Raw genomic sequence first — 23,607 nt, forward strand, 5'->3', positions numbered from 1 at the left:
TAAAGAGGCTGGCAGGAGGACTAGAAAGCTTGCCTTCTCCCAGTGCTGTAATACGCTTGAGGCTCTCGCCACCACCTCACTGCAGTGCACAGACATTCCCAGCCCATCCTCAGCTTGTCATCCTGCCTCCCCACTTAACATCTTGTTCAGAATGAAACCGCACTTCTTAATAGCTGACCTACTCACATCTTCCTACTTTATTCCATTTACTCAAACAAGTATAAATTAAACAAGAGCAAAGGAAACATAAGGCTTTCCTCTATCTGAAACAATGCTTTTACATATCCCACTTTCCCTGATCCCATATCTTTTATCTCCCCTCTTTCTGTGCCCCATTACCTGTCTCTTTTGCCCCTTTCTTTTTGAAGATAAGCTTCTCCACTCTAATGTCAACCCTGTAGAACATTCACCTAATAAAAACTACAAAAAGACCAATTTATTCCACATATCTTACTAAACGTTATTTCTCCATTCTTATTATAACTCCTATTTATCTCTTCTTCTGTACTTTTTTGTAATCAGTCCTTTGTCTCGTTTCTTTTATTAGCATTCATTTTTGTAACTCATTTTACTGTCCCACTTCTTAGGAGAATTACAGAATTGCAGCATCCTGTACAAAACATTTGAAATGGAAGATCCCTAACAGAGAACATCAGACACTTTTATGGCATTTAAAATGCCCTAAAGCAGCCTAACCCAACAGTGAAGCACATTCCTCATCAATGAGTATTTCCTACAGTTTTTCAAGTTGCTTTTGGCTTCTGTTACAGAATTGACAATGAACCAATGACTAATAAACCTGAGTGCTACCTGTAAGTCACTGCAAGGTTCAAGGCACACAAAGACATTCATTAATCAAGTTTTATACACTGGTCATAGACAAGACAGCTATGTCAAATTTTGAGCAACAAAGCTGAGAATTGGACAAGAGGAAAAGAAGGAGGCTGGGAATGCTCTGCTCCAATGCCAGGTCTTACCTGTGAAAGCCCAGGGGACGATGCATGTCCCGGTGGCGTTGCAGCAAGATTTGGGTGTCCCTTATTTATTTCATGTGCAGTGTAAGGGGATGGGGCAGGAGGACCTGGTTGTCTTGCTACTTGTGTTACCTGTGTGGAGATAAACTGTTAGTAAAACATAATATTAGTAATCCAATCTGTATAGATACTGTAATCTTCTTTTTAAGAAAGCAGCTAGCAGCATTTATATATATATATAAAATAATATATATCTTTAAGCAAAACGCTGTCCAAGTTATTTAATTATTTGTATGATTCAGGAAAACGGGGAAGGATCAAAAAAAATAAGAGCACCAGCTGGAGCCACTAGTGGAAATCTGTAGAAACTGGATGAGCTTAACTGGGTCTTAGTTTGCAACATCCCTTTGACTTCAGGCCTGGGATCTTCTGATCTTTCCACTATAAGCCATATCAAACAATATTGTGATTTTGCAAAGGGATACACAGTACCAGTGACCCAAAAAACAAAGTAAGGGGAAAATTTGCATACTTCCCTCCAAAATGGAAAAAAAAAAAAAAGGACCGCACAGAGGTCTTGTTATCTGAAGGGCTTGCCACGAGCAAAGAATGAAATACTAAAGCAATTCTTGCATACTCTTATCTCCTTTCTCAGCTTCTATAAAAAAATACTAATCAAAACACATTAAGCAAAATGTTGTAAAATATATTCATGGCACATATACTTGCTCCACTGTACTATCTCCATGATGGAAGTTTTTTAAATATACTTTATATAGTCAGTAAAAAAAGGAGAATCGAAGGACAAAAAGAATCACAGAAGCATTGGGTGACACCCCCCCAGAAATTCAATACAACTAAATTTTTGTGGATTTGTTTAAAGCTCATAGTACAGAAATCCAGCACTCACTTCTCATTGACCTTTTCTCAGACCTATATTGCGCTTGCTGAAAAGCACCACTTAGCTATAGGCACTTAAAAGCACAAACCCAGGCAATGCTTAGAAGGGGATGTTGCCACTGCGCAGGTAGGTATGTGTGTATGTATCTCCCCAGCATCAGAAAAGAAGGCAGAATGAAATTCCTGGCTCTTGATCTTCAGTGGAGTATTAGCACCAAGCTCCAAGAGAGCAAACTATGAGAGCAAAAGTCACAGAGTTCATGACTAAATGCTTTTTCCAAGCCATTTTATTGCACTCCAAGTATCAATGCCTGTTGTTACATTACCTAAACCACTAAAACAGCTGTACCAGCAATGAGAATGATAACGTGCAATTTCTCGAGGCTTGGAAATGGTCCAGAATCGTTCACTGTGGGAAGATTTACAGCACCCTTGTGCTGGTCAGAGGAAAGGGTGGGTCAAGTCAGAGAACTTCATTCTCTATCCCCAACTGGATCCTTCCCTTCCCCAGGGGATAATTGGGTCTTTTTTTCTTTGGCTGATCTAGATTGGCAGGTGTGCACACACATCATCAGTTGGCTGAATCAAAACCAGCATTACAGAGAGCATCACAAAACTTTCTACATCCCATCTCCAAGAAAATTGAAGTCTTTTACATGACTCCTAAGACAACCCTGAAAGACTTGTCATGTCAATCATAGTCACTTCTAAGCACCAACTACTCCAAGTATCATGACAGACATCAAAAAATGCAGTTAAGGTGAGGAGAAGGAAGTAAAGGCAACACAAAATACAAGGAAATAATTCATATAAGTAGCCCCATCAGTAGGTTGAGTGTGTACTCATCACCAATACGTTTCCTTGAATGTCGCTTTTTGTGGAGAAAAATAGGTTATTTTGCAATAGCTGTGGCACTTCAAACACTGCCAGCTTTTTTCTCCCTACACTTAAAAAGTGCCCACACTATTCCACCTAAGGCCTGATCTCCAAAACAGAACCCAAGTCCACACAGACGTTTGACAAGGGGGAGGGAGGCATTAATAATATCCCAGGTTTGTGTGAGCATTCAACAGTCCTCTTCACAAATTAAAACATGCATGTAACCTAGGCTGAAGGTTAATTAAAGACTGCAAGGAATGCTGTTCTGAATTGGATATGAAATCTGGAAGCCACACTGAAAGGAAAGCTGTGCAGCTGCATGAATGATGGTCCACGAGATACCCTTGTGCAATGCAGCAGACAAGTAGCAGATACATTATGGACACAGGTCTGGACCTACTAAAATTTGCTTCAAAGCTTAATTAAGGCAACAGAACAATCATAAAATCAGCTTGATACCTTGGCAACAACATACTTGGACAGTATCTGACGGGAGTCTACCACTGATCTGATAGGACTTCCTAAGATTAGCCAAGTCTAGCTTAGTGGACGCCCCACCCCCCAAAAAAAGACAGGTTGTCCTTCCAGCAGAAGCAAAAGGATAGAGTGCCTTTCCACAGCAATGCAGGTATTTCTTCCTCTTGCCTCCTACTACAAATTATTTACAAATAAAATTATTTGAATGTTAACAGGTGATAAAGGAAGACAAACTTGCTGAATTTGTGTGTTTATTCATTAATTTTAAAAAAATCAATCAAGGAGAGTCTCTACTAGCTCATCACTTGTGTTTTGGGGTCTTTGCCCTCATAGTGCCCGAGGTTGGGTTTTCTGTTTATTAAATGGGATTCTGCAGAACATAAACTTGGTCTGTGATTACTACAGAAGCAAATATCCTTCTTAGATCTAGAGATGAAATTATTCTCCTAAAAATAGATACACAAAATTACATCTTAATTTGCTAGGGCATCACTTTCTTTTTTCCTTAACTGAATAGCAAGAGGCCAACTACAGTTTTCCAGAAGCCTTAAGCCTGTGTTTTAAAGGAAATAATGAATGAAACAGGAAATAAAACTCAGGCTGGAATTCTCTCTTTTCCTCTTGAGCTTAAATCTTCTGTCTTTAGCATCTTTCACAAGTTTTGGATTATTCTTCCCCCTCCAGGTATCTAATTTCAGATATGTAGTCGTGTCCATGAAACGTTCAGGTTGGATCAGAATGAATGGGGCATGCCACAAAAATCCCTCGATTACCAGGACAGTAGTTTATGATTAAGAACTGCTCTGTTCCTAAACAAATAAAAACCCAAAGGGTTCAGACTTGGACAGAACCTCTGTCTTTCCAGCATTCCATTTATTCACTCAGGCTGGTGCAAACAGCAGCACTGCCAGCACCCGAGGAACTGAGCATCCCTCTTGCACACTTTGCAGCCTCCACCACAGCCAGGCAGGGGAACGAGTCGGCCTCCTGACCCAGATCCTTCCTTTAAGCACAGGGTGGCTGGAGCAGCTAATCCTCCCTAATCTCTTTTCTACAGGATTCTCTTCATCGCAGGAAGATCCTTTTAAAGGACACAAAGGCGAATCACAGTACCTCTGCTGGGTGTGAAATTATCAGGGGGCCACCAATGGGCACCCCATTGCAGAAAAGCCACCAAATGAAAACCCAGAGAAGCAAATGATGGGAGAGTCAGGCCTTAGTCACTGAAAATTTGGAGCAAGTAGGTTCTTCAACACCTTCACTTTCCCATTACCTTCTTTACCATCAGCTGGCACTGAGTTGGGCAACCTGACACAAGGTGGTATCTGCTCCAAAGAGACACAGTGAGACTTGCAATTAACACAGAAAATTTAAGCCACCCTTGGATCTAGCCAGGCTACAGAAACTCTGCTCAAGGCAACATCCAACCAACTTACAAGCACTTCACTCCAAACAGGTACATCAGATTGACACTCATTTCTAATCAGTTCACATCCAGGAGTCAGCATTGCTCCTTAGCATATAAAAGTTTATCCCAAAGTATTTTGTTCCAAGCTTCAGCACTTGAGATCACAGTGTGTTACTGAGGCAGTTACGAACCTCCATCGTAATCTGCCAAAAAAGGTTATTTGTGTGAGAACTGGATGTACATTAACAGAGTTATTTTTCTTATCTGATTCCCAACTCATGCCTCATGCTGAATCTGAAGAGCACATCTACTTCTGATCACTTGTCTGTATTAGTTTTGTTTTCAACATAAATCAGCCCCCGTTACCCTGAGTGTAGGCACACATGGTGGCCTGTGATATTTAAGGTCACCTTTGGTGCAGTTCCCTTTCTGTTAGAAGTCAGCGTCCTTCCCTCAAACTCTAAGTCAAAAAGCTTCTTTGAATATATTTCTTTGAAATATTTTACAACAGAAACAAAATTTCATACTTTCCCCATTCCCCTTTCCAGATTCCACAGGTTTGGGATGTTATAGCAGATGTGAAAGTAATTGCATTAATTTCTTGCAGTATAGTTAGGAAACACCACGCAAGAAGCTGCTTACAGGATGAAACCCAAATCTTTATGTCTAGAAGTAGTTCTTATGATATAGCATTCTCCATTATCGGTGAGGGGAAATTGTTAAAATATTAGTTCATTGAAACACTTATTTCCAACTATTATTTGCTTTAAAATAATTCTACTGCTGGATTTATTGAAAAAAAAAACCAAACACACCCAAAAAACATAACCTACCAAATATAAGTATTTGTTTAATATACAAAAATATATATATAAAATAAATTAAGATGTATACTATATAAAATAATTGAAGATGATATATGATGAGGTTAGGTGGTTTTGGTTTAATACCAGTATGATTTCATTGAGAAAGAGGTTCTACCAAAGTTTTGTTGGGAATTTGGAGCACCTCCAAGTTCTCGGACAAACTTAATTTCATCTGACAAATCACACTTTCCCTCTTCCTCACCTTCTATCTCTGCCCTACAGGAAAATGCGTTCCTCTGATTTTATTTCAGGGGATATTACTGGGGCTCATAGTGAAAGCCACATGATTTTCCATTCCCATTTTTGGCAAGAGACAAGTAGTTCTGGAAAAAAAGAGCTCAGGAATGTGCAACTGCGGTCCTGATAATACATGTGGAAAGTTAGGGAATGGATAACCAAATGATTTTTTGTCGCTATCCAACTAAAAATAGTGGTTTCATCTGTGGGTTGTCCATATCTCAAATGATTCGTTCTCCCACCACACGCATGACATGGTATAACCTACAGGGGAAACACTGAGGCAGCTCAGAGTCACCGTGTGGTGGTATCAGACCACAGACCTCCTCCTAAACCAGCTGTCCTCCCCAAAAATACGCATATTTGAAAACTGTGATGCATAATCCATGTGCAAACCCACATACAATGACCAAGCAAATAAAATGTGGAAGTGAAAAAGCAGTCCCTGGGTGCCGAAGATGGTGCTCCTCCACACCTCTGTACTACGTGACTTTTGTAAAACCTGGACAAACTATATCTAAAAATCACAAACTAAAAAAATTACTTATTTGTTGCAAACTCAGACCTTAAATACACGACACTGCTACTCGAGTAATAAACCACAGAGACCTATGATGAATGAATTTGTCAGGGACCTCCGATCATGTGCCTCTTCCATCCTAATTCATTTTTTCTAGGACTTACTCTAAATTTGCAATCAGCCAAGGGCTTCAAATAAAAGCTCAAAAGGAACCTAGCTGAGAAATTTCTCTCCTTTCTCTAAAACATGAAATTTTCTTTCAAACTTCTGTTTTCCTAAAGCCTAGAAACCAAGATACTCCCAGCCCTGGCTTCTATTCCTGTAACATATCAAAGAGTTATATTTTTCCACACTGAAAAAGCTATTTTAGGTCATTGTTCACAGTTACTTTTATATTTTACATTAATTTAAATTTTTACAGTCATATTTTCCCACAGGCATCTGAGTTATGTTTCTGGAGGAAAGAATTGAAAAAAATAACCTCCTTTTTCCCCCAAAAGGAATTCAGTTATTTCTAAAGTGGTTTTTAAGTGTTGTATGGGGTATATAAAGGATAATATAAACTGAATTATTTATTACAACTGTTTGTACACTTATGTTCCTTTGGTTTTGCTTTTTTGCATGCATACATATGTATATGCACACATACATATGTATATGATATTGAGGACAGAACTAGCAAAAAAAAATAAAATTAAAAACCAGTCCGCAGCTCGAGTCTGTCAATCCACTGCTGTGAAAGCCACAAAACTCAAAATCTTTAACCCTCGTCAGATTTGTACTCCAACCTTTCCGACTCACGTGGATGGAAATCCACTGCTGGCTGGCCACCAGACCATCCATGGTCAAGCCTGAGTCTTTCTGCTACTACCACTACTACCCGAGTCTCTGCCTTTCTTGGACTGATGGGCACTGGACAGCACTTTTGCACTTAATCCTACACAAAGCTTGGCTTTGCATTGCTTGACAGCAGTCTCCCTAGTAGAAGAGGCAATCACAAAACTCTTCTTTACAGCCCAAAAAAGGAAGGGGCCAAAGATGCTCCAGACCCAGACTCCGCACATGGAAGAGATGGAGCTGATAACCCCTTCACCAGTTATTCATGCAAACAAGGGGAAGGAAAAAAACCTTGTACAGCAGCTTATGTTTTTCTATAAGCAGCTTATGTTACTGCATAAAATACAGTGAATTTCTCCCATCCACAGCTTTTCTTCCTGTTTTCCAAATAATTAAAAGAGCAGCTTAAAAGCGTTTTTTTGGCATTAAAAATATTTGCACCATCCCACTAGAAAAGCAAAATATTACTTTCCCAGGGCTCTGCTGATTTAGCAAAGCTTACAAATAACACTGGGCTTCCAGCTATTACCATCTGAAAAAAAGAAATTAGTAAAAGGAAAATGGTATCATATGTTCACAAATAAACATCACTACATTTCTAAGCTAAATTTTCTTGATAATCAGGCTTTATAAACACAGATGTAGGACAGCAAGCCAAAAGCACCTATCCGAAATATTCAATGTACAATCAAAACTTTTCTTCCTCTGTGTAATGGAATGTTGCATGTGAAAAACAAATCTTCCTTGACTGTTGTTTTGTTTGTTTTTTTTTTATAATAAACTACTAGAAACGTGCAGCCACTAATACACTCCAACAAACCAGTCTTCAAGATGCAGGAGGCAGGAAAGAGATGGAGCCAACAGACTGAAAATATGGCCAGTAACATTTTCACTCAGGTGAAACTCTATTAGGAAAAGCCACTCTCATATCTGCTAAATAAAACTATAGACGCTTAACAAAAAAAAGGAATGGACCCAAAAGTCCAAGATTTCTTATTTTCCTACTCACATGCAACAAAAAGGGTCTTCGTCCAGCATTATTTTAGGAGGCAAAAAAAAGTTGCATTTTTTTAATTGTATGATTTTTAAATTGTATGGTTTTTAACTGTATTGTTTTTTAAAAAACTACACAATTTCCCTATGCTTGGGAAACGCAGTCCTTTCAAAAGCAATACAACCGCAGCGGCACCAGCCAGATACTCACAGTGCTGTACACAGCGGAGACGGTCGGAGTGAAGATCCTATCCTCAAGGGGCTGCTGAACAGGACCTCGGGGGATTCTGCAATACAGCAAGTTAAGGAAAGCAACTTCGAAGAAAGGGTCGTGTTTTGGGTTATACACACAGCAGCAAATCTGTTGTCCGTCAACGCAGCTGGTCACCTTCCATGCTCAGGCAGACACACAAACATCTCTGAGGCCCTCACATGCAACCAGGCAGCTGTGACCCTTCAAGGTTTTCCAAAAGAGGAGCAAAGTGTGCCTTCAAAAGGCAGATGTTACTAAAAAATACAGCAAGAGAAACTGAAAGCAAATATATCACCGAACAATCTACAAAACCTTCGTCCTGTCAAGAGAATCCCCCACCTCTTTTTTTTTTTTTTTTTTTTTAAAGAGTAAGGGAAAAAACCCAAAACCCACAAGCCCTTCGCATTCAGCGAGACAAACCCTGCTGATCAGCACGGCATTTTCTGACAAAGGCAGCGCCTGTTTTGCTAACCACGCAGGAACCGTGTTATAATTGTTTCCTTGTTTGCCTCTCTTCAACCAGTAACTCCTTTCCTCATCCACCCACCAAAATCGCTTCTAAAAGGGGCTGTCAGATAGATTTTAAGTTTTCATGATCTGCTGCAGGGTTATTTAGAGGCAAATTGCAATAGTCGTCTTAAACTGGAAAGGTATTGTGGGAATCCAGGGGAAAAAAAACCAGAAATAGAATTTATGCAACAAACAAATAAGCTAGAACCCACTTTACTTGCAGAATAAAACAAAGGGGATGCAGGTATTCAAAAGAAAAAAGCTTCCCAACTTAGCTAACACCTTGTGGCCTTAGGCCCAGCACATGTCTACTGAACACCCAATGCCCACTGTCATAAAAAAGCCGTGCTTAACTTGCTGAAAAATTTTCCACTACAGGCCATATTCAGATTTCACCTTTTTGCTGTTTACATTTTATGTGTCAAAGCCTCTTGGAAAATGAGAACAACCCAATTGATTAAGTTTCTTGCACACCAACCAGTAACACAAACCTCACGTGTTGACTTGATGGTGGATAATTTAAAAAAAAAAAAAAAAAAAAAAAAATCATGAAAACACTTCCTGGGTTTTGCTCAAATGAGGAAAAAAACCATGCATAATTTAAATTTTGAACGTAGAAGATTAGTTTGAGTCTTTCAGGAGTCCTCCCTTTGCACTACAAGTTTGCTCTCCAAAGAAACGCTGCTGCCTAAACCTTTGCAGGGATCAATGTCACAGCAGCAGGACAGACCCTACCAGCGCTGTCAAAACTCGATGGTGATCCAAGCTCCACGATCACACCTGGTCCGCCTCCTTAAAAACAGACAGAATTTTAAGGTTGAAGTAGGGACTGTTCAGACACAACCTGCTCTGTGTCTGTCGACTGTTCTCAGCACGCCCCAGACGGATCTCCTCCTCTGAGACCAGTGCTAAGGCAGAGCAGAAACAGATTTACAATATCGCACTATTTTGATACCGAACACATCACTAAAAAGGTCCGCCCTCACCAAGCAGGCTGAGAAACTGTTTTAAAAACTTCCAATTTTGTTATATACTCAATGTTTGAATGCCAGACACGATAAAAACCCTGCATTATAGGATTACACACAGAAAAGACCGCCACTGACCTTCACAACACCTTCGCATGTAAGTAATGTTCCTGTTAAAGCCTGGCAGGTGTAAAACAGGACGCCTACGACTAGCTCCAGATTGAGAGAACTGAGATGAGGATCTGGCACCGCTGGTTCCCAAGACGGTGCTCACTCAGCCTACATCTTTTTTTTTTTTAAAATGAGTGCAAGAATTTATTTTCAGGGTCTAAGGCTTGTCTTCAATTTGCAGACTTGCCAGCTTGTGCCTAAGTGGTATCATTTGATAAAATAGAGGGTTTTAACAACAAAATTAGATGTAAAATCCTGACTCCAGCAAAACCATGGGAAGATTTGCCACAGGCTTCAATGAAGCCAAGGCGCCACTCCTAGCCTTCGTCCTGAGGATTTTACATTCATTTCCGAGTTTCGGAAAACGCCAACAGAAAGCCAAAATTTGGGAGAGGAGGATTAGAAACACACCGCAAGACAGAACAAAAAGTCACAAATCTTCTGCACGCCACCTCCATAGCACCTTACCATCGCACCCATAACCATCTTCTGATAAAGGAAAGGGTGGAGGCACGGTTATAAGCTGCCACCCTTTTGTCACAGCTGAGATTTCCAACCTTGAGGCAGTTCTGACAATTAATTGAAGCAATCGCTGCTTCAGAAAGGATTGTTCCTGAGTTTGGAAAAACTGTTTCATCCTTGAGAAGGTTGGGATTTATTTTCTTATTTTAGAACTTATATAAGCCAGGAGAAAATAATCTTCTTTCAGCAGAGTAACCTCTCTTTTTGCACCCAGGAAGAGCTGCCTAAAGGAATGAGCAGTTTAGATGGATTTTCAGAATTTGGGGTTGCCATTTAAGATCACTTCTGGAAAGCAACGATTTCCATCAGATTAAAAAGAAACCTTTTAAGTCCTTTTTGCCAAAGGACTTAACCTGGACATGAGACTGATAGGGACAAAAATGCCTTAAATTCCAGTAAGCCTTAATGAGATAAAATGGTTGGAGAAAGTGATTATTTCTGACATCTAACTTCTGGCACCTACAGACTGACTCTCTGCAAAGAGTTGGGCTGGTGGAAAGGCTACCACTTCCCTGCAAGCCTCCCGGAGCTCATTTCTGCCCCACTAGAAGTGACCACCCTCCTTTCCCTTACGTCTGCCAAAGGAGTCCATCCTGCAGTAACAGTTGCTGTTATTTCAGGAGAAGCAAGCCAAGGTGCTTGCAAAAGTTCATCAGCAGGCTCTTGCTAATGAGGCTTTTTCCTAGAAGTGGGTTAAGTGTGACAGCACAGAAGACTCCACCATGGGATGTGAATAGGTCATGGCAGGCAGGTGGGAAGTCAAACCTCATCCAGCAGCATCGTCTTATCCACATCCACAGCAAACCATCGCCCAGGACACTCATCTTCTTTCACTACATAGAGATTTTGGTACCATCGACAGCTGTACAACCCAAGATGCAATGCAAACTGCACGAATGCTGCCCTCCCGCTGCCCCCATCACACACAGTAAAGTTTAAGCATTAAAGTATAACCCAGCCTGGCTCTATTGCAGTACTTAACTAACCACAGCGCAAAGAAAATAAGGATATGCTGAATAATTCAGGCAGCTCCTTCATGTTACTATTCTGGCATGCTTAGATCCAATTCAGGAGGATCCTGTGCCCTCCCTCCTCCTCCTCCTCCCCCTATATCCCTGCCACGCACGTCACCCTCTTCAAGTGCACCAATTCAACTATTTGTGCAGTCATGCTCTGAAATCATCCAGGAGGGTGGGAAGCAGGGCAGGGTGGGGGGCGTGGAAGTGCAAAGCTAAACCCAAACCTCACACCATTCTCAGACATCCTTCCATTACCACAGGGAGAAAAGATAAGGCAGGTGACAAGGCAGAAGAGCAGGAGCAAGGGGAAGCTCTTAAATCCCATTGCAACCAGCAGGTTAGTAAAGTGGAACTACTGTCTCCGCTTCTCATGCTTGGGTCGGGCTGAATGACTCTTTACCACTCTCCCTCTTCCATCAGCATCACGCCAAAAACCAGGGAAAGGACGGCAGCCAGCGGGTAGCACTGACTGGATTCTCTTCATTGCTGTTTAGAGCTCATTAACTCATGAAATATATATATATATATATATTTAAAAATATAAGTAAGTGAGATACTTCTGGCAGATTAATAAAAGCAAGCACAGATGCAATGGGAGTTCCACCTAGTCCCCATCTGGCTGCAGCAGTGATTACAAGCTGGGGAATTTCAGGAGCTATTAAAGACCCAGTGGGAGAAGGCAAGCAAAGATAGTAATGCTGGTTGGAAACGAAATATAATTTTTCTTGAAACCAAGTCTCCCTAAAAGGAGGAGGATATCTTTTAATTAGACAGCCATAGCCACACTCTGAGGAGAGGGAAAATACTCGACTTCTCTGTAAAGCGATTAAAGAAAAAGAATCCAGACCAGAGCTGCCTGTCAGCTGGAGCACTCAGAGGCACCGACAAATGCAGAGTTAAATGAAAGTCAGGAGGAATTTCTTGCAGAAATCTCCCCCTTGTATCATACTTGTCTGCTTGCTCTAATCGTGCTACAAAACTGAAATACTGCAAGATTTTTGTGTGCTTTTACAGCAACGAACAACCTAAAAACATGCAGTAAAATAGGCTCTTACAGCAAGAATTTGTACAGTATTTTCTGCTCTGTTCCTGCTTCCAAGACTGGAGGGGACAGAAAAAACACTACTACATTTTCTTCCAAAATGGATTCACTTTCCCCTCAAACAGTGTTTCTTACCTAAGCTCATTTTCAGCAACTAGCAACCATTTTATCCTGAGCATGCACTGATGGCCTCTTTCTTCACTTCCAGCTGATGGTAACGAGTAAGCACCTTCTCACATGAATAAAAATATCTGCGGGTACCCAAGGGCACGTATGCAAATGTGTTACACAAAAAACATTCCAGAACTAATGATTTTTATCCCTGCACAGAAACGGAGTGAGTCTCCCACCAGCTATCCCCGGGGTTATATAATCCCGATGCATGTCCCTGCTTGTACTGAAATTGTGTATTAAACAACTGAAAAAATACAAGATAAAACCATCAAGCAAGATTACAGAAGGGCAGGAAACCACATCAAATTCAAACACTTCTTTCAGCTTTTTGGTGCAAGGGATTTTTAAAAACCCTCTCAGTAGGGAGGTATTTGATGGCAGAGAGCTGTTAAAAGAGTGTGTTTCTCCTCTGCAGCCTCTTCTCTATTCAACATGCAATTAAAATGCAGGAGGTGAACATCCTAACAGCAGAAGCACCTAATTTAGCAGGTTCGGAAACCACAAGGGCTTGCTTAAAAGGTTAAAAGGGAAAAGCTACGCCAGTCATAGCAGCTTGCTGAAACTTCCCCAGCATCACCCCATCCTTAGCAGGTCTGCTGTCCTCCACTCACTAGGCAAAGCCTTTTGTTCAGCGCGCTCCATCCTACCTGGCAGCAAGCTCCCGGAGAGCTTCGTTAGCGAGCTGGCTCAAGCGCCAGGTCTTCTCCCCCCATCCACCGGCAGCGAAGCCCACAGCAGCATCTGTGCCATCCAGGGATGATTTCTTAGCTCCTGCCTGCCTCTCACCCTCACAAGCAGAGCTCTCGCAGCGCGCTTGTGGTCTTAAAGAGGTAGTGCAATGGGGGTCTTCGCGATACCTTGGTGGGGTTTTGTACCAAGTGCTTCCACGCTGCAGAAATCCCTCTGCTTCCTGAATTTTTTTGCTCTGCACGCAGTGGAGAAGGGATGGGAGGTAGCATCAGGCTCCTCTTAGCAAGCTTATATAGGATAAAAATCAAACCAGGCTTAAAAAAGAAAGCATAAGGTAAAAAGATAAACTCGCCTACAGCATGTTGCATTTTAGAAATCTGCATTGCAATGTATGAAGAGCTTGGACAGCTTCAATGCTCCCTATCGGATGGAGAATTAAATCGCAGCACAAACTCCTCAGCAAGAAATTTTGCAACTTGTTTCCCTCAGCTTTCCACTCACTACCCCCAAACGCAGCAACACGCACCACCACAAACCCATTTATTTAGCAAGTACTTCGTGAATCAATTTTCCCTTCAAAATAAATTCCTCTTTTGACAGACCATGTTTCAGAAGCCAGGGCAAAGCAAGCTGGTAAAGTAAACTACAGCCTTAAAAAAAAAAGAAACAAAAACCAAACAAAAAACCCAAACAAACTCCACCAAATGACATGTCACATGGGGAAAAAAAAATAAGTATATAATATCAAAACAGTGCCATCCACTCTCTCCATGCTGAAATACTTACTACAACCAAACAAACTTCATCCAAGGAAAAAAAAGTCAAGTTACAAAGCAAACAACTCCAAACTTAGGAAAAGGCAGGATTAACGTTGCCCATGCAACCATAATTCAATCCCCCTGTGTATATGCAGAATCGAGCCTTTAATTACAGAGGCACATGCTGGTTTTCCCCAGTGTCCCCATCATCTCCACTTTTTCAACTGTCTTACAGGAATCCAGCACCTTATACCCTTCATAGCTAAGCAGCTCTTGCTAATAAGAGATGAGAGATAATTAATATTACAAAAAATCAAGACCAACATAATTCAGAGACTTTGGAAAATGTTTAAAGGCTTAAGAAGAACCTAATAAAATGCCAACCTGCTGCTCAGCCCTCTCTAACCCTTCCACTGCCTACATCCAACTGCATAGCCCAGCAACTGCACGCTGCCCAGACATGTAACATCTCCCATCCTTGCAGAGATCTCCTTTCATTTTAGGGTGGGGTTGGGGTTTTTGTTTGTTTGAGTTTGGGGGTTTTTTTCTAGAGGATTCCTGACAAGGGGGCCATGCCTTTTGGTCAAACCTCAAAGGAATGAGCTGGCCCTCTGTATTAAACCAGTGGTTTTATTTTAGTTTTCTTAGATGGATGCAACTGGTCTCACGCAATGTGGTAAGATGTCAAAATAGAGTATGATTCAGAGCCCTGACTGTATCACAGGTCAAGACCGAATGGGGGATTGTTGTTTCAATGTTTGGTGTTTACTGTTATTATAACGGGGGGGGGTGGGGGGATAAATACAACTTCTTGCTGGCATAAGCACTCAGAAATACAGTCAAAGTTACGAGCTGCAGGTGAAGAATTCCTTAAAAGGCCATGTCAGCTTTACACCAACACTTAATTCTGACATTAAGGACGTATTTCTGGCTAGTCAAATGTTTAAAAATAAAGGAATGCAATAAAAGGTGTTTGTAAAGTGGCAAAAATGGGGTTTATGGTTTAAAATTAGCACGCTATGTAATAGAGCAGTACATTATCATGCCCCTATTCCTGTAAATAGATGCAAACCATACTTCCAAGATTCACCACCTTCTGCAATGACTTACACCCAGAAGGATCTTATGGCAAAAGCCATTATTAAGCTTGTTTTAACATTTTATGGCCTAATATAAAGCTCCTTTACTGCAACATGTGTAGTCAATGTTCACAACAGAATTGCCATTTGTCAAACATATAAATTTTAAGTGGATCAATGAAGTGTTTGTGCAAACTACCTTTTTAATCCTTCATGTTATTTTGTGTATTAAACGGTAACACTGAATTCTCTTTAAGTTCTCATTTATGGGCTATTTTATAGTCATAACAAATACCTTAAATAAGGTATTTATCTTCTGCTTTTGTACCAGAAATGCACCTACATAAATATTGTTGATGTTTCACACAGTCTCACTGGCTCCTTTATGAACTGCAATTGCCTCATTCAAAATTACTGACTGCAGGACTCTTTCCTTGCTCCCTGGTCGAACTATTTGACAATAACTGAAAGTGATAAGGCTTGTCCATCCCTCTGCCATTTAAGCGCTCCTCATTACAGTATCATCTCCCAAGCTTTGTCCAGATCCAAATTTTACAAGCAGTGAGGCTTTTGCTACTTATCCCAGCTTATGCCATGCTCTAAACGAATACTCTCCCCATAATAAAACTTTTCTCGAAATTCATCTTAAGCTTTTTACCTAATTACGTATCATTAATCTCAGCGCTAGCTTTCAAATAATCCCAAACACTTCCTTTCCCTTCTGTCTACCACATAATGCACCCGATCTCCACTTACACTGAACTGAATAGGAACAGGGCAGCAGCGAAAGCTTTCAAAAGAAAAGGGGCACACAAATCCCGATGAACCTCAATGGCTGTCGGAAGACAAGCTTTCCAAGGCTCCTCTGAAAATTGCAGCTTGAAAGGAAAATGTGACCTTCAAATGCTTACTGAAAAGCGTGATTTTCCCTCTCCTTCCCCCAGCATCACTGCTGCTGGGATCCAGCATCCTCCAGCTAGTCAGATTTCTCCTCCTCTCCCTTTGTGATTGAGTCCCAACACATTTTGGAGGCGCGCTGATGAACGCTGCTCTGTATCTGCAGATGCTGGCGTTCATGTTTACACATCCGATTGCATCGCCAAACTTCAGGGTGGCACACAATACCTGACGCATAACCTAGCACGTCTTTCTGACTAAATGTGCTAAAGCTGCACTGCAGCAGCCACATTCAAAGTGCATGTTCTATTTATACCCAAGCATATCTCCAAATCCTCCAACTTACACGCTTTTTAAAAATATCCATTCCACAAAATATCTACTTCCGAAGTCCTTCTTCCTACTTACATCCACTCTGCAACATGTTTTTGCTCCTCACTCACCTTCCTGATGTACAGGTAACGTACTGCGCTGCATTTTTTGCATCAACAATGCCTTCACAACCCATTTAATACCAAGGCAGGAATTCGAGATACTACTTCCCATCTGGCTAATCGTTAGTGATGATAAATTAGATCAAGCCTTTCGTCAATCTATGATGCATACCAGACATCATTGCTGTGTAATACAACACTTTGCTACTTATCACCATAATTTCCTTTTAGTCTTTGGTCCACATGTGATACATCTCATGGCCAAGCCAAACAGGAATGCCAAAGGAAAGCTGGGGGTTAGAGGGGAAGATAAGAACAGAAAAAAACCCTCTTTGTTGCAAATTACTGTATTTCCAGCATCTCATTCATTCCGTAATGCTTTCAAATAAAAATCAGCAATATTAAGAGCACCAACTGTAGGCAGCTGCAATAGTTACACCTGCAGACAAACACCTAATTATCCAGAGCTCATTACTTTCAGGCTCAGTTTTGCATCTCTAAATTAAAAAGAACTGGACACAGCTCACCAGCACGTAAATCATCCCCAGACCTCGCCTCACCCTGATGCATTTCATTCAGCCTGTAAGCCGTCAGGAGTGAGTTATCAGGGGAGCTGTCAGCCAATATACCAGATCACTGCAAACGTGACAAAAACCCAATCAATTATTTTGTCCAATACAAATGCGTTTCTAAGGGCAACCTGATTTTGTTATTTCGTTTCTATCTTATTCAACTGCAACACCAGCATCAATGCAAATCGTCTATTTTCAGCTTAGACCTGGAAAGGTTGTTTGAGGTGGAAGAAACTGTGTCTAAACCTTGCTAATCCTGCTGGGATTTTCCTTGAAGCACGGTGTTTGTGGGTGGGGGGACGGGTCTGGTAGCGATGGACTGAATATTTCTGTAACTTTGAACTTTGTCCTATGTGTATTTTTAACCACAGCATCTCCAAAAAGTTGGTTTTCAAAGCACAGCCTGAATAAGGTTAAATCCAGGCTTGGACCAAGCTGCAAAGTATTAGTAATTTAAAAAAAAAAAAAAAAAAGCCACAAAGGCACCCTGGATCATGTCTGTGCCAGCTCAGGTAACAGGTAACACAAGGTGAAAAATGTGCCGGGAAAGCATCTCTTGCTCAACTACAGAAAACTTCTCACTAGCTGAGTTGTTTTAGCTTAATAGTCCATTTTCCTCCATAAAACACCAGCCACTTCCACATTTATTTAAATTCATATTTTATTCTTATAATATATGGACTCTTCTAAGAGATGGAAAAGTCAATAGATTTCATCAGCTCCCTTCAGCTGGAAAGTCATGGTATTACCTCTCCAAAGAGGCAATGGCATCATGGGGAATATGCCGATGTAGCCTTAAAATTCCATTTAATTTTAGGAGGGTTATTTATGATTGTACTTGTCCACGTTAATTAAAACTCCCATTACGCTGCAGAAAACAGGCTATGCTCAGGAACTCAAAACAGCCCCATTAGTCTTCAACAGTCCTACCCTGGCTGGCCACCGCTCCTACTGCTCAGAGTGATTTCTCACAGTCCTCTAACCACACCACCAGTCAAGGGACCTTATAAAGAGCTCAAGATATGAAGGTGGGGGAAAGGCTCAACAGGGTGAGCCTTCGTGACCAGCACTAAAACTGGCTGAGCTCTGAAGGGTCTGCTCTAAGTCACAGAGGACCATTGCGGGCCAATGTCCCAAGAAGAGATGCCAGATGAAGCCTGTACTCCAAAATACACCAAACGAATCATAAGCAGAGATGTGTTATGCCAGTACTGTGCACACCCAATCAGCTCTGAACAGTTTGGCATCAAAAACGAAGCCTGAAAGTCCCACACAGGGCGATGCCAGGAAGCTGGGCTCATGCCATGCGATACTGGGCTAACTATCTCTTCGTATTACATGAAATTGCTACAGATCTTATCTGCCGGGGGCGTGGGGCTGTGCTGCTCTAATCAATTATTAAGCCTTCCTTTGCTTTCTGCCCAAGTACAGACAGCAAGGCGTGGGAACAATGGGTTTACATGTTGCTGCTCTTTACATCTGTATATTAAAGGCAAACCTGAATTTTTTGTTTGTCATCTTAAGATCTACACCAAGACATCATTTCCTTATTTCTTAAAACACGTATGAACTGATCAATACATGTAGTCCTAGCAGTCAAGAGTGTATTTGTAAGCATCCTACAATGTATACGTGCAGCTTTATAGATGATTCGTATGTACATAAAAACAGGGGGAAGAGAGCCCACATCTCCCTGGTGTTGTTTTGGCAGGAGCTATGTGCCCACAGCCACCATCCATATGCGGGGGATAAATGACATCAAATGTGACCTGGGTAAGATGTATGTCACCCTGCTACCAAAAATGGGGCTACACACCTGGAGAACCCATTCCCAGGAGGCCAGGCAACTGAAAAGGTCTGTGGGTCAAGAAACCACCGAGGTTACCAGAGGAATACCAAGACAAGGACAGGTAAAGAAATCACAGCTTTTAAATTGTTCCCTCCCTACAACACATCAACTCCATACCTGAACTCTCAATACTCACTTCCTAATGCTCAGTTCCTCCTCTCAAACTTTTCATTTCACCTTTTAAAAATCCAAATCCAGTGCTAGGTTCCTTCCAGGGGAGGAACTGATTTGGAAAGAAAGCAACTCAGGTGGCTGGATGCTCTCAGAGCTATTCCTAGCCAGTCCCTAACCTGAAAGAGGGGACAGACAAGACTCTGCTCTCAAGGCTCCCTGGAGGGAAAAAGTCACAGATAGCACCTACAAGAAGTCAGGTGGCATCAAAGGAAAATTACTGTCATGAACATGTAATCCAAATAGCAGGTGCCTGCAGGCAGAAGGACACAATACGAGGAGATCTAGTATTAAGCCGTCATCCAGCAGCGGCCGCTGCCAGAAGAGGTGGTCCTGGCCTCTCTCTGCCGCTCGCCCTGTGCCAGTGCAAACCCATTCACTGCTGCTTAGTCAACCAGACCAGGGAGCAGTTTTGGATTAAAATGAACCTTTTCTTCCAAACCTTGTTCGCCACCCAGCCATGCAGACAACTATGTCAGCCTAAAGGATAGGACCAAGCAGGAACAGAGAGATGGGGAGGTTGCACCATAAAATGCCCTTGCTAAAGCTTCCTTAAGCACATCCCTGGCGTACACATAAGCTGCAGGGATGTATTAACTCCAGAGGCAGCTGCTGAGGCTGACCTAAACATAACATAGTGATCATAAACATTATTACAAGTTTAAACCACTGCATAAAATGTTTTTTCCAGATGGTTTTTTGTTTTTGCACTCCCAAAGGAGAATGCAAGTGGATCCCCCTTAAGAAATCATTTTCCTGTATGAAATGGTAATAGTCTAAGCCTTCAGTAACTGAATTCACAGCATGACAGCCATCAGAGTTTTAGAAATCATAAAAGCCTTGGAAGATTTATTCAAAGGATGGAAGCTCAGCAGGGCTGGGAAAGGAGGAGCAGATACACACACTAAGGAAACGAAGCATTGCTGCATTATACCATAAGTAATGCTCTAACTTGAGGCCATGAGGACTTTACTGAGGCATCACCCGAAATGAAGATGGTCTACGTATTTCGGATCCAGCTCACATTGCATAGCTGGGGAGACAGGGCACCAAACTGGGAAGCAATAGTTTTGACTCCAGCTGTGCTGCAGAGCTGCAAAGTGACTGCAGGTAAGACAGCCAAGATCATCATGTGGGTTGGGAAGTGTTTTCTTTGGGTTGAAGATGCTGTTGCCCACACTCATGAGCATCTCTTCTAGTAGCACGACCCATTTCAAAAGCATCAGCTCACTCAGCTTAAAACATGAGGGATTAAAAGACCTTAGTAAGATAAAGGCTTTAAGTTTTTTTCCTTCTCAATTACAGAAAAGTCATCCTTCATTTGCACTCGCCACCCTATGAGGCTGTCCCTGCCAACTGGCAGACTTGAACATGCCATCAATTTACAATCTGGAAGCTACAAACACAAGATACAAAACATAAAAATCACCAAAACTGGGTAAGTAATAGGCTTTTAGTTGACCAGAGACAGTGATATTTCTCGCAAAATTATTCTCATAGTTTGGCAGCAGCTGCTAAATCAACTTCTGTGCTCCAAGACACTCCACACATCTGCACATTCTCATGAAGACTGCAGGTCTCCTACCCCCAGAACGTTGGAGGGTCAGCTGTTTGTGTATTAGCTACTCCGGACACTTATATAACCCAAGACCTTGATTCAAACAGGAGAAGCCTTCATGATTTCTGATCAAGAAGCTCCTCCAGACATTCTCACACTCTGAAGTAATTAGCATTTTAGTGGCAGTTCACAAGCCTAAACAGCTCAGCTGCTTCTTTTAATTAGAAGATTTTATGCAGCTATTACACCCCTGCTATTCCCTGAAATGAGACATAAGTCTGAAGTTCCCTTGTCACCCACATACTTACTTTTGTGGCCCTGACACAAATAAAATCACCTTTAGTGTCAGCCAGCAGGCTGCCTACCTCTAAAACAAGAGAGCTCACCTTGCTTAATGCAGCCCTTCCAATATAAAAAAAATCTCATCTGCCTGTTCAAGTAAAACATCAGCTTCTGTAACAGCAAAATTTATTGTGCAAGTGAGTGAAGTTAGCAGCTCTTGCTATTTTACATGGCTCTTACAATTCACATCTCACACTTCTACTGTGCAAGAGACAATCCCGGATCAGAACCAGAAACAGCAGGGAAAAAGCTGAAGTCCTATGTCCAGCAATTCCTCCATCAGTTCATGTCTGGGTGGACAGATAGGGGAAAGAAAAGGAGACTTCAAGGTGCTGGAGCTTGCAGTTTAAAACATGATTTACCCCTTGCACCCCACCTCCCCTGGACTGTCACCTAGAAACCTTCTGGCAGCGCTGTTAATTAGAGGGGCAAAAGGGAATAATTCCAGGTCACAGAGTAGACCCGGCGTCCCTGGGAAAACAGAAAAAAACAAAAGCCTTGCTCCCTGAGGGCACGGTGCTTCCCTTGCACTGGGCTTTTACATTTCATGGGATCCCTAAACCAACCCAGCTGCTAAACAGTGGCTAGCCACCCCAAACCACACACATTTCTGCCACCTCCCTTCTGTAAGGACTAACAATCACAAGACTCTTTGGTGACCCAGCTCAGCCCGGTGATTCAACAGAAAACTTTTTTTTTTCCTTGGCTGGGTGAAGTTTTCAGTCGATTCCGTGAGCTGACCTACATCACCAAATACTCACATGATCATTACATCCCAGACAAGAGAGCTAGCATGAAGACACAGCCCAGCGACGGCAGATCCACCCTTTCAGCTGCAGCTCACAGGTACATCTCTTTAATCCTAACATGCAACTACATCCATCAAAGCACCTGCCTTCACCTGAGACATCCAAAAACCAACATTTTGAAACAGAAGTCAGTGCCTTTCTCAGCTGAGACAGAATACTCCATCTTGCTCCGTGGCTCTTCCTCTTTTGCATTTGAGTAGAGGAACTGGGCATAGCATTAAGTTCAGCTGCATATACACCACGTTCTTTAATGCTTCCTCATCTGTTTCCACACCTCTGCCAAACTGCTGCAGCCTACATCGGAGCCAGGCATAACGGCCCCGAGGGGCCAAAATGAATTTTGCAAGCTATGAGAAAGAAAGCAAGCAAAGCGATGGGCATGTTCACACCAGCTGAAGTCACATAAGTTGCTCTGTGATCCTCCAAGATTATTTTTGTCCTTCACGCAAGATAGCAGAGAGGGAAGTCTCAGTAGGATGCAGTTTATTCCTGAGAGGGATGGAGTCTGGTTTAGGTGAAGGAGATCAGCGAGCGCTCCTTTACAGAGCAAATGGGCAAGAATGAACGCAGACACCCACAAGAACCTTATCAGCTTCAAGGCAACACGAGCCAGCAAGCCCTAGGACAGACACACAAAACTTCTCATGCATTTACCAAAAAAAAAAAGAAAAAAAAGAAAAAAAAGAAGTGGGAAAGGGGGAAAAGTGACACTTGATCCAAGAACAGATTTCCCACAGCTTCCCTTGAACATTGTGAGATTTGTTCTCCATGGTACTACCTGATTTGAAGTCTTATAATTCTTTAATTAGTAATTCATTTCAGTGCCATTAGTTCATTAACACACTGAATTTTTCAAGAGATGTTTTACATACCACCTTGAACATGCCAGTTCTTGCCTCCCTTCTGAAAACACACTTTGGAGAGGGCACCCTCCCATCACGAGCTATGTCCTGCAGTGCACAACCCCATCCTGTGCCACCGAGCGGGTGCAAATCCTGCAACTACACTCCTACAAATACTTTCAGCATTGTTTAAAAAACAAAACAAAACAAAACCAAAACAAAAAAAAACAAACAAAAAACCACCTAGCTGCTACAGTCAAGCCAAGCTGTGATGGATGTTTAGGATCAGGCTGCTCCTCCACAGACCCTTGACCAAAGATGTGTCTATAAACACCACGTGCAATAAAACCCAAGCAGTGTTGTACAGCTGCTCTAATACGTGTATTTGGAAAGCTATGCAGCGATGCTCCAGAACTCAAACATAAGACAAGGTTACTGAGGGGTCAAGCTACATTTCTATGTTATCTGCCAAGCTGCAGGCAGCTATGCCGAGGAATTTTAAATTGTCCATTTTCTGGTTTATGGATTAAGCGCTCTGGGAAAGGAGACTACTAGCATTGGGGGACAGGGAGTGAGGACAGATCATGGACAAGGTTTAGCCTGGGTGCTGATGAATTAATGCAGCACTCCCTATCCCGTTTAGTGCACTGGCAGGCACAGTATTTATAGGAAAGTGATACTAAGTAGAGCGTGGAGCACTAATTTACACACAGGGCATCTTTTTAATGGACGTGACAAAAGACAGCAGTCAATACTGGAAAAAAGGCAAAATCAAGGTATCTACCATTGAAATCTATGTGGGGAGTGGGGGGTGTGTGTGTGTGTGTCTCAAAATTCAATATATGAGCCATTCCCA

The 23,607-nt window shown here is 41.9% G+C and overlaps 1 protein-coding gene across 9 annotated transcripts in view; it reads right to left on the reverse strand.

The window, feature by feature from the left end:
- EIF4G3 (eukaryotic translation initiation factor 4 gamma 3) overlaps positions 1-23,607 on the reverse strand; it is a 147,392-nt gene that overhangs the window by 95,367 nt on the left and 28,418 nt on the right. For 6 of the 9 annotated variants that reach the window (XR_012650368.1, XM_075027611.1, XM_075027610.1 and 3 more), the window contains exons 2-3: positions 8,303-8,378; positions 978-1,121 (exon numbers count right to left, since the gene is read on the reverse strand). Coding sequence is in view for 7 of the 9 variants with exons in the window: in XM_075027611.1 (XP_074883712.1) it covers positions 978-1,121; positions 8,303-8,378 (220 nt within the window). In the remaining 2 variants the exon portion in view is untranslated. The remainder of the gene's footprint in view (positions 1-977; positions 1,122-8,302; positions 8,379-23,607) is intronic. The other 3 variants (XM_075027614.1, XM_075027608.1, XM_075027613.1) reach the window with 1 other exon arrangement.

The sequence above is a fragment of the Buteo buteo genome, chromosome 5 (assembly GCF_964188355.1).
Source record: "Buteo buteo chromosome 5, bButBut1.hap1.1, whole genome shotgun sequence".
In the NCBI taxonomy this organism is placed as follows: Eukaryota; Metazoa; Chordata; class Aves; order Accipitriformes; family Accipitridae; genus Buteo; species Buteo buteo.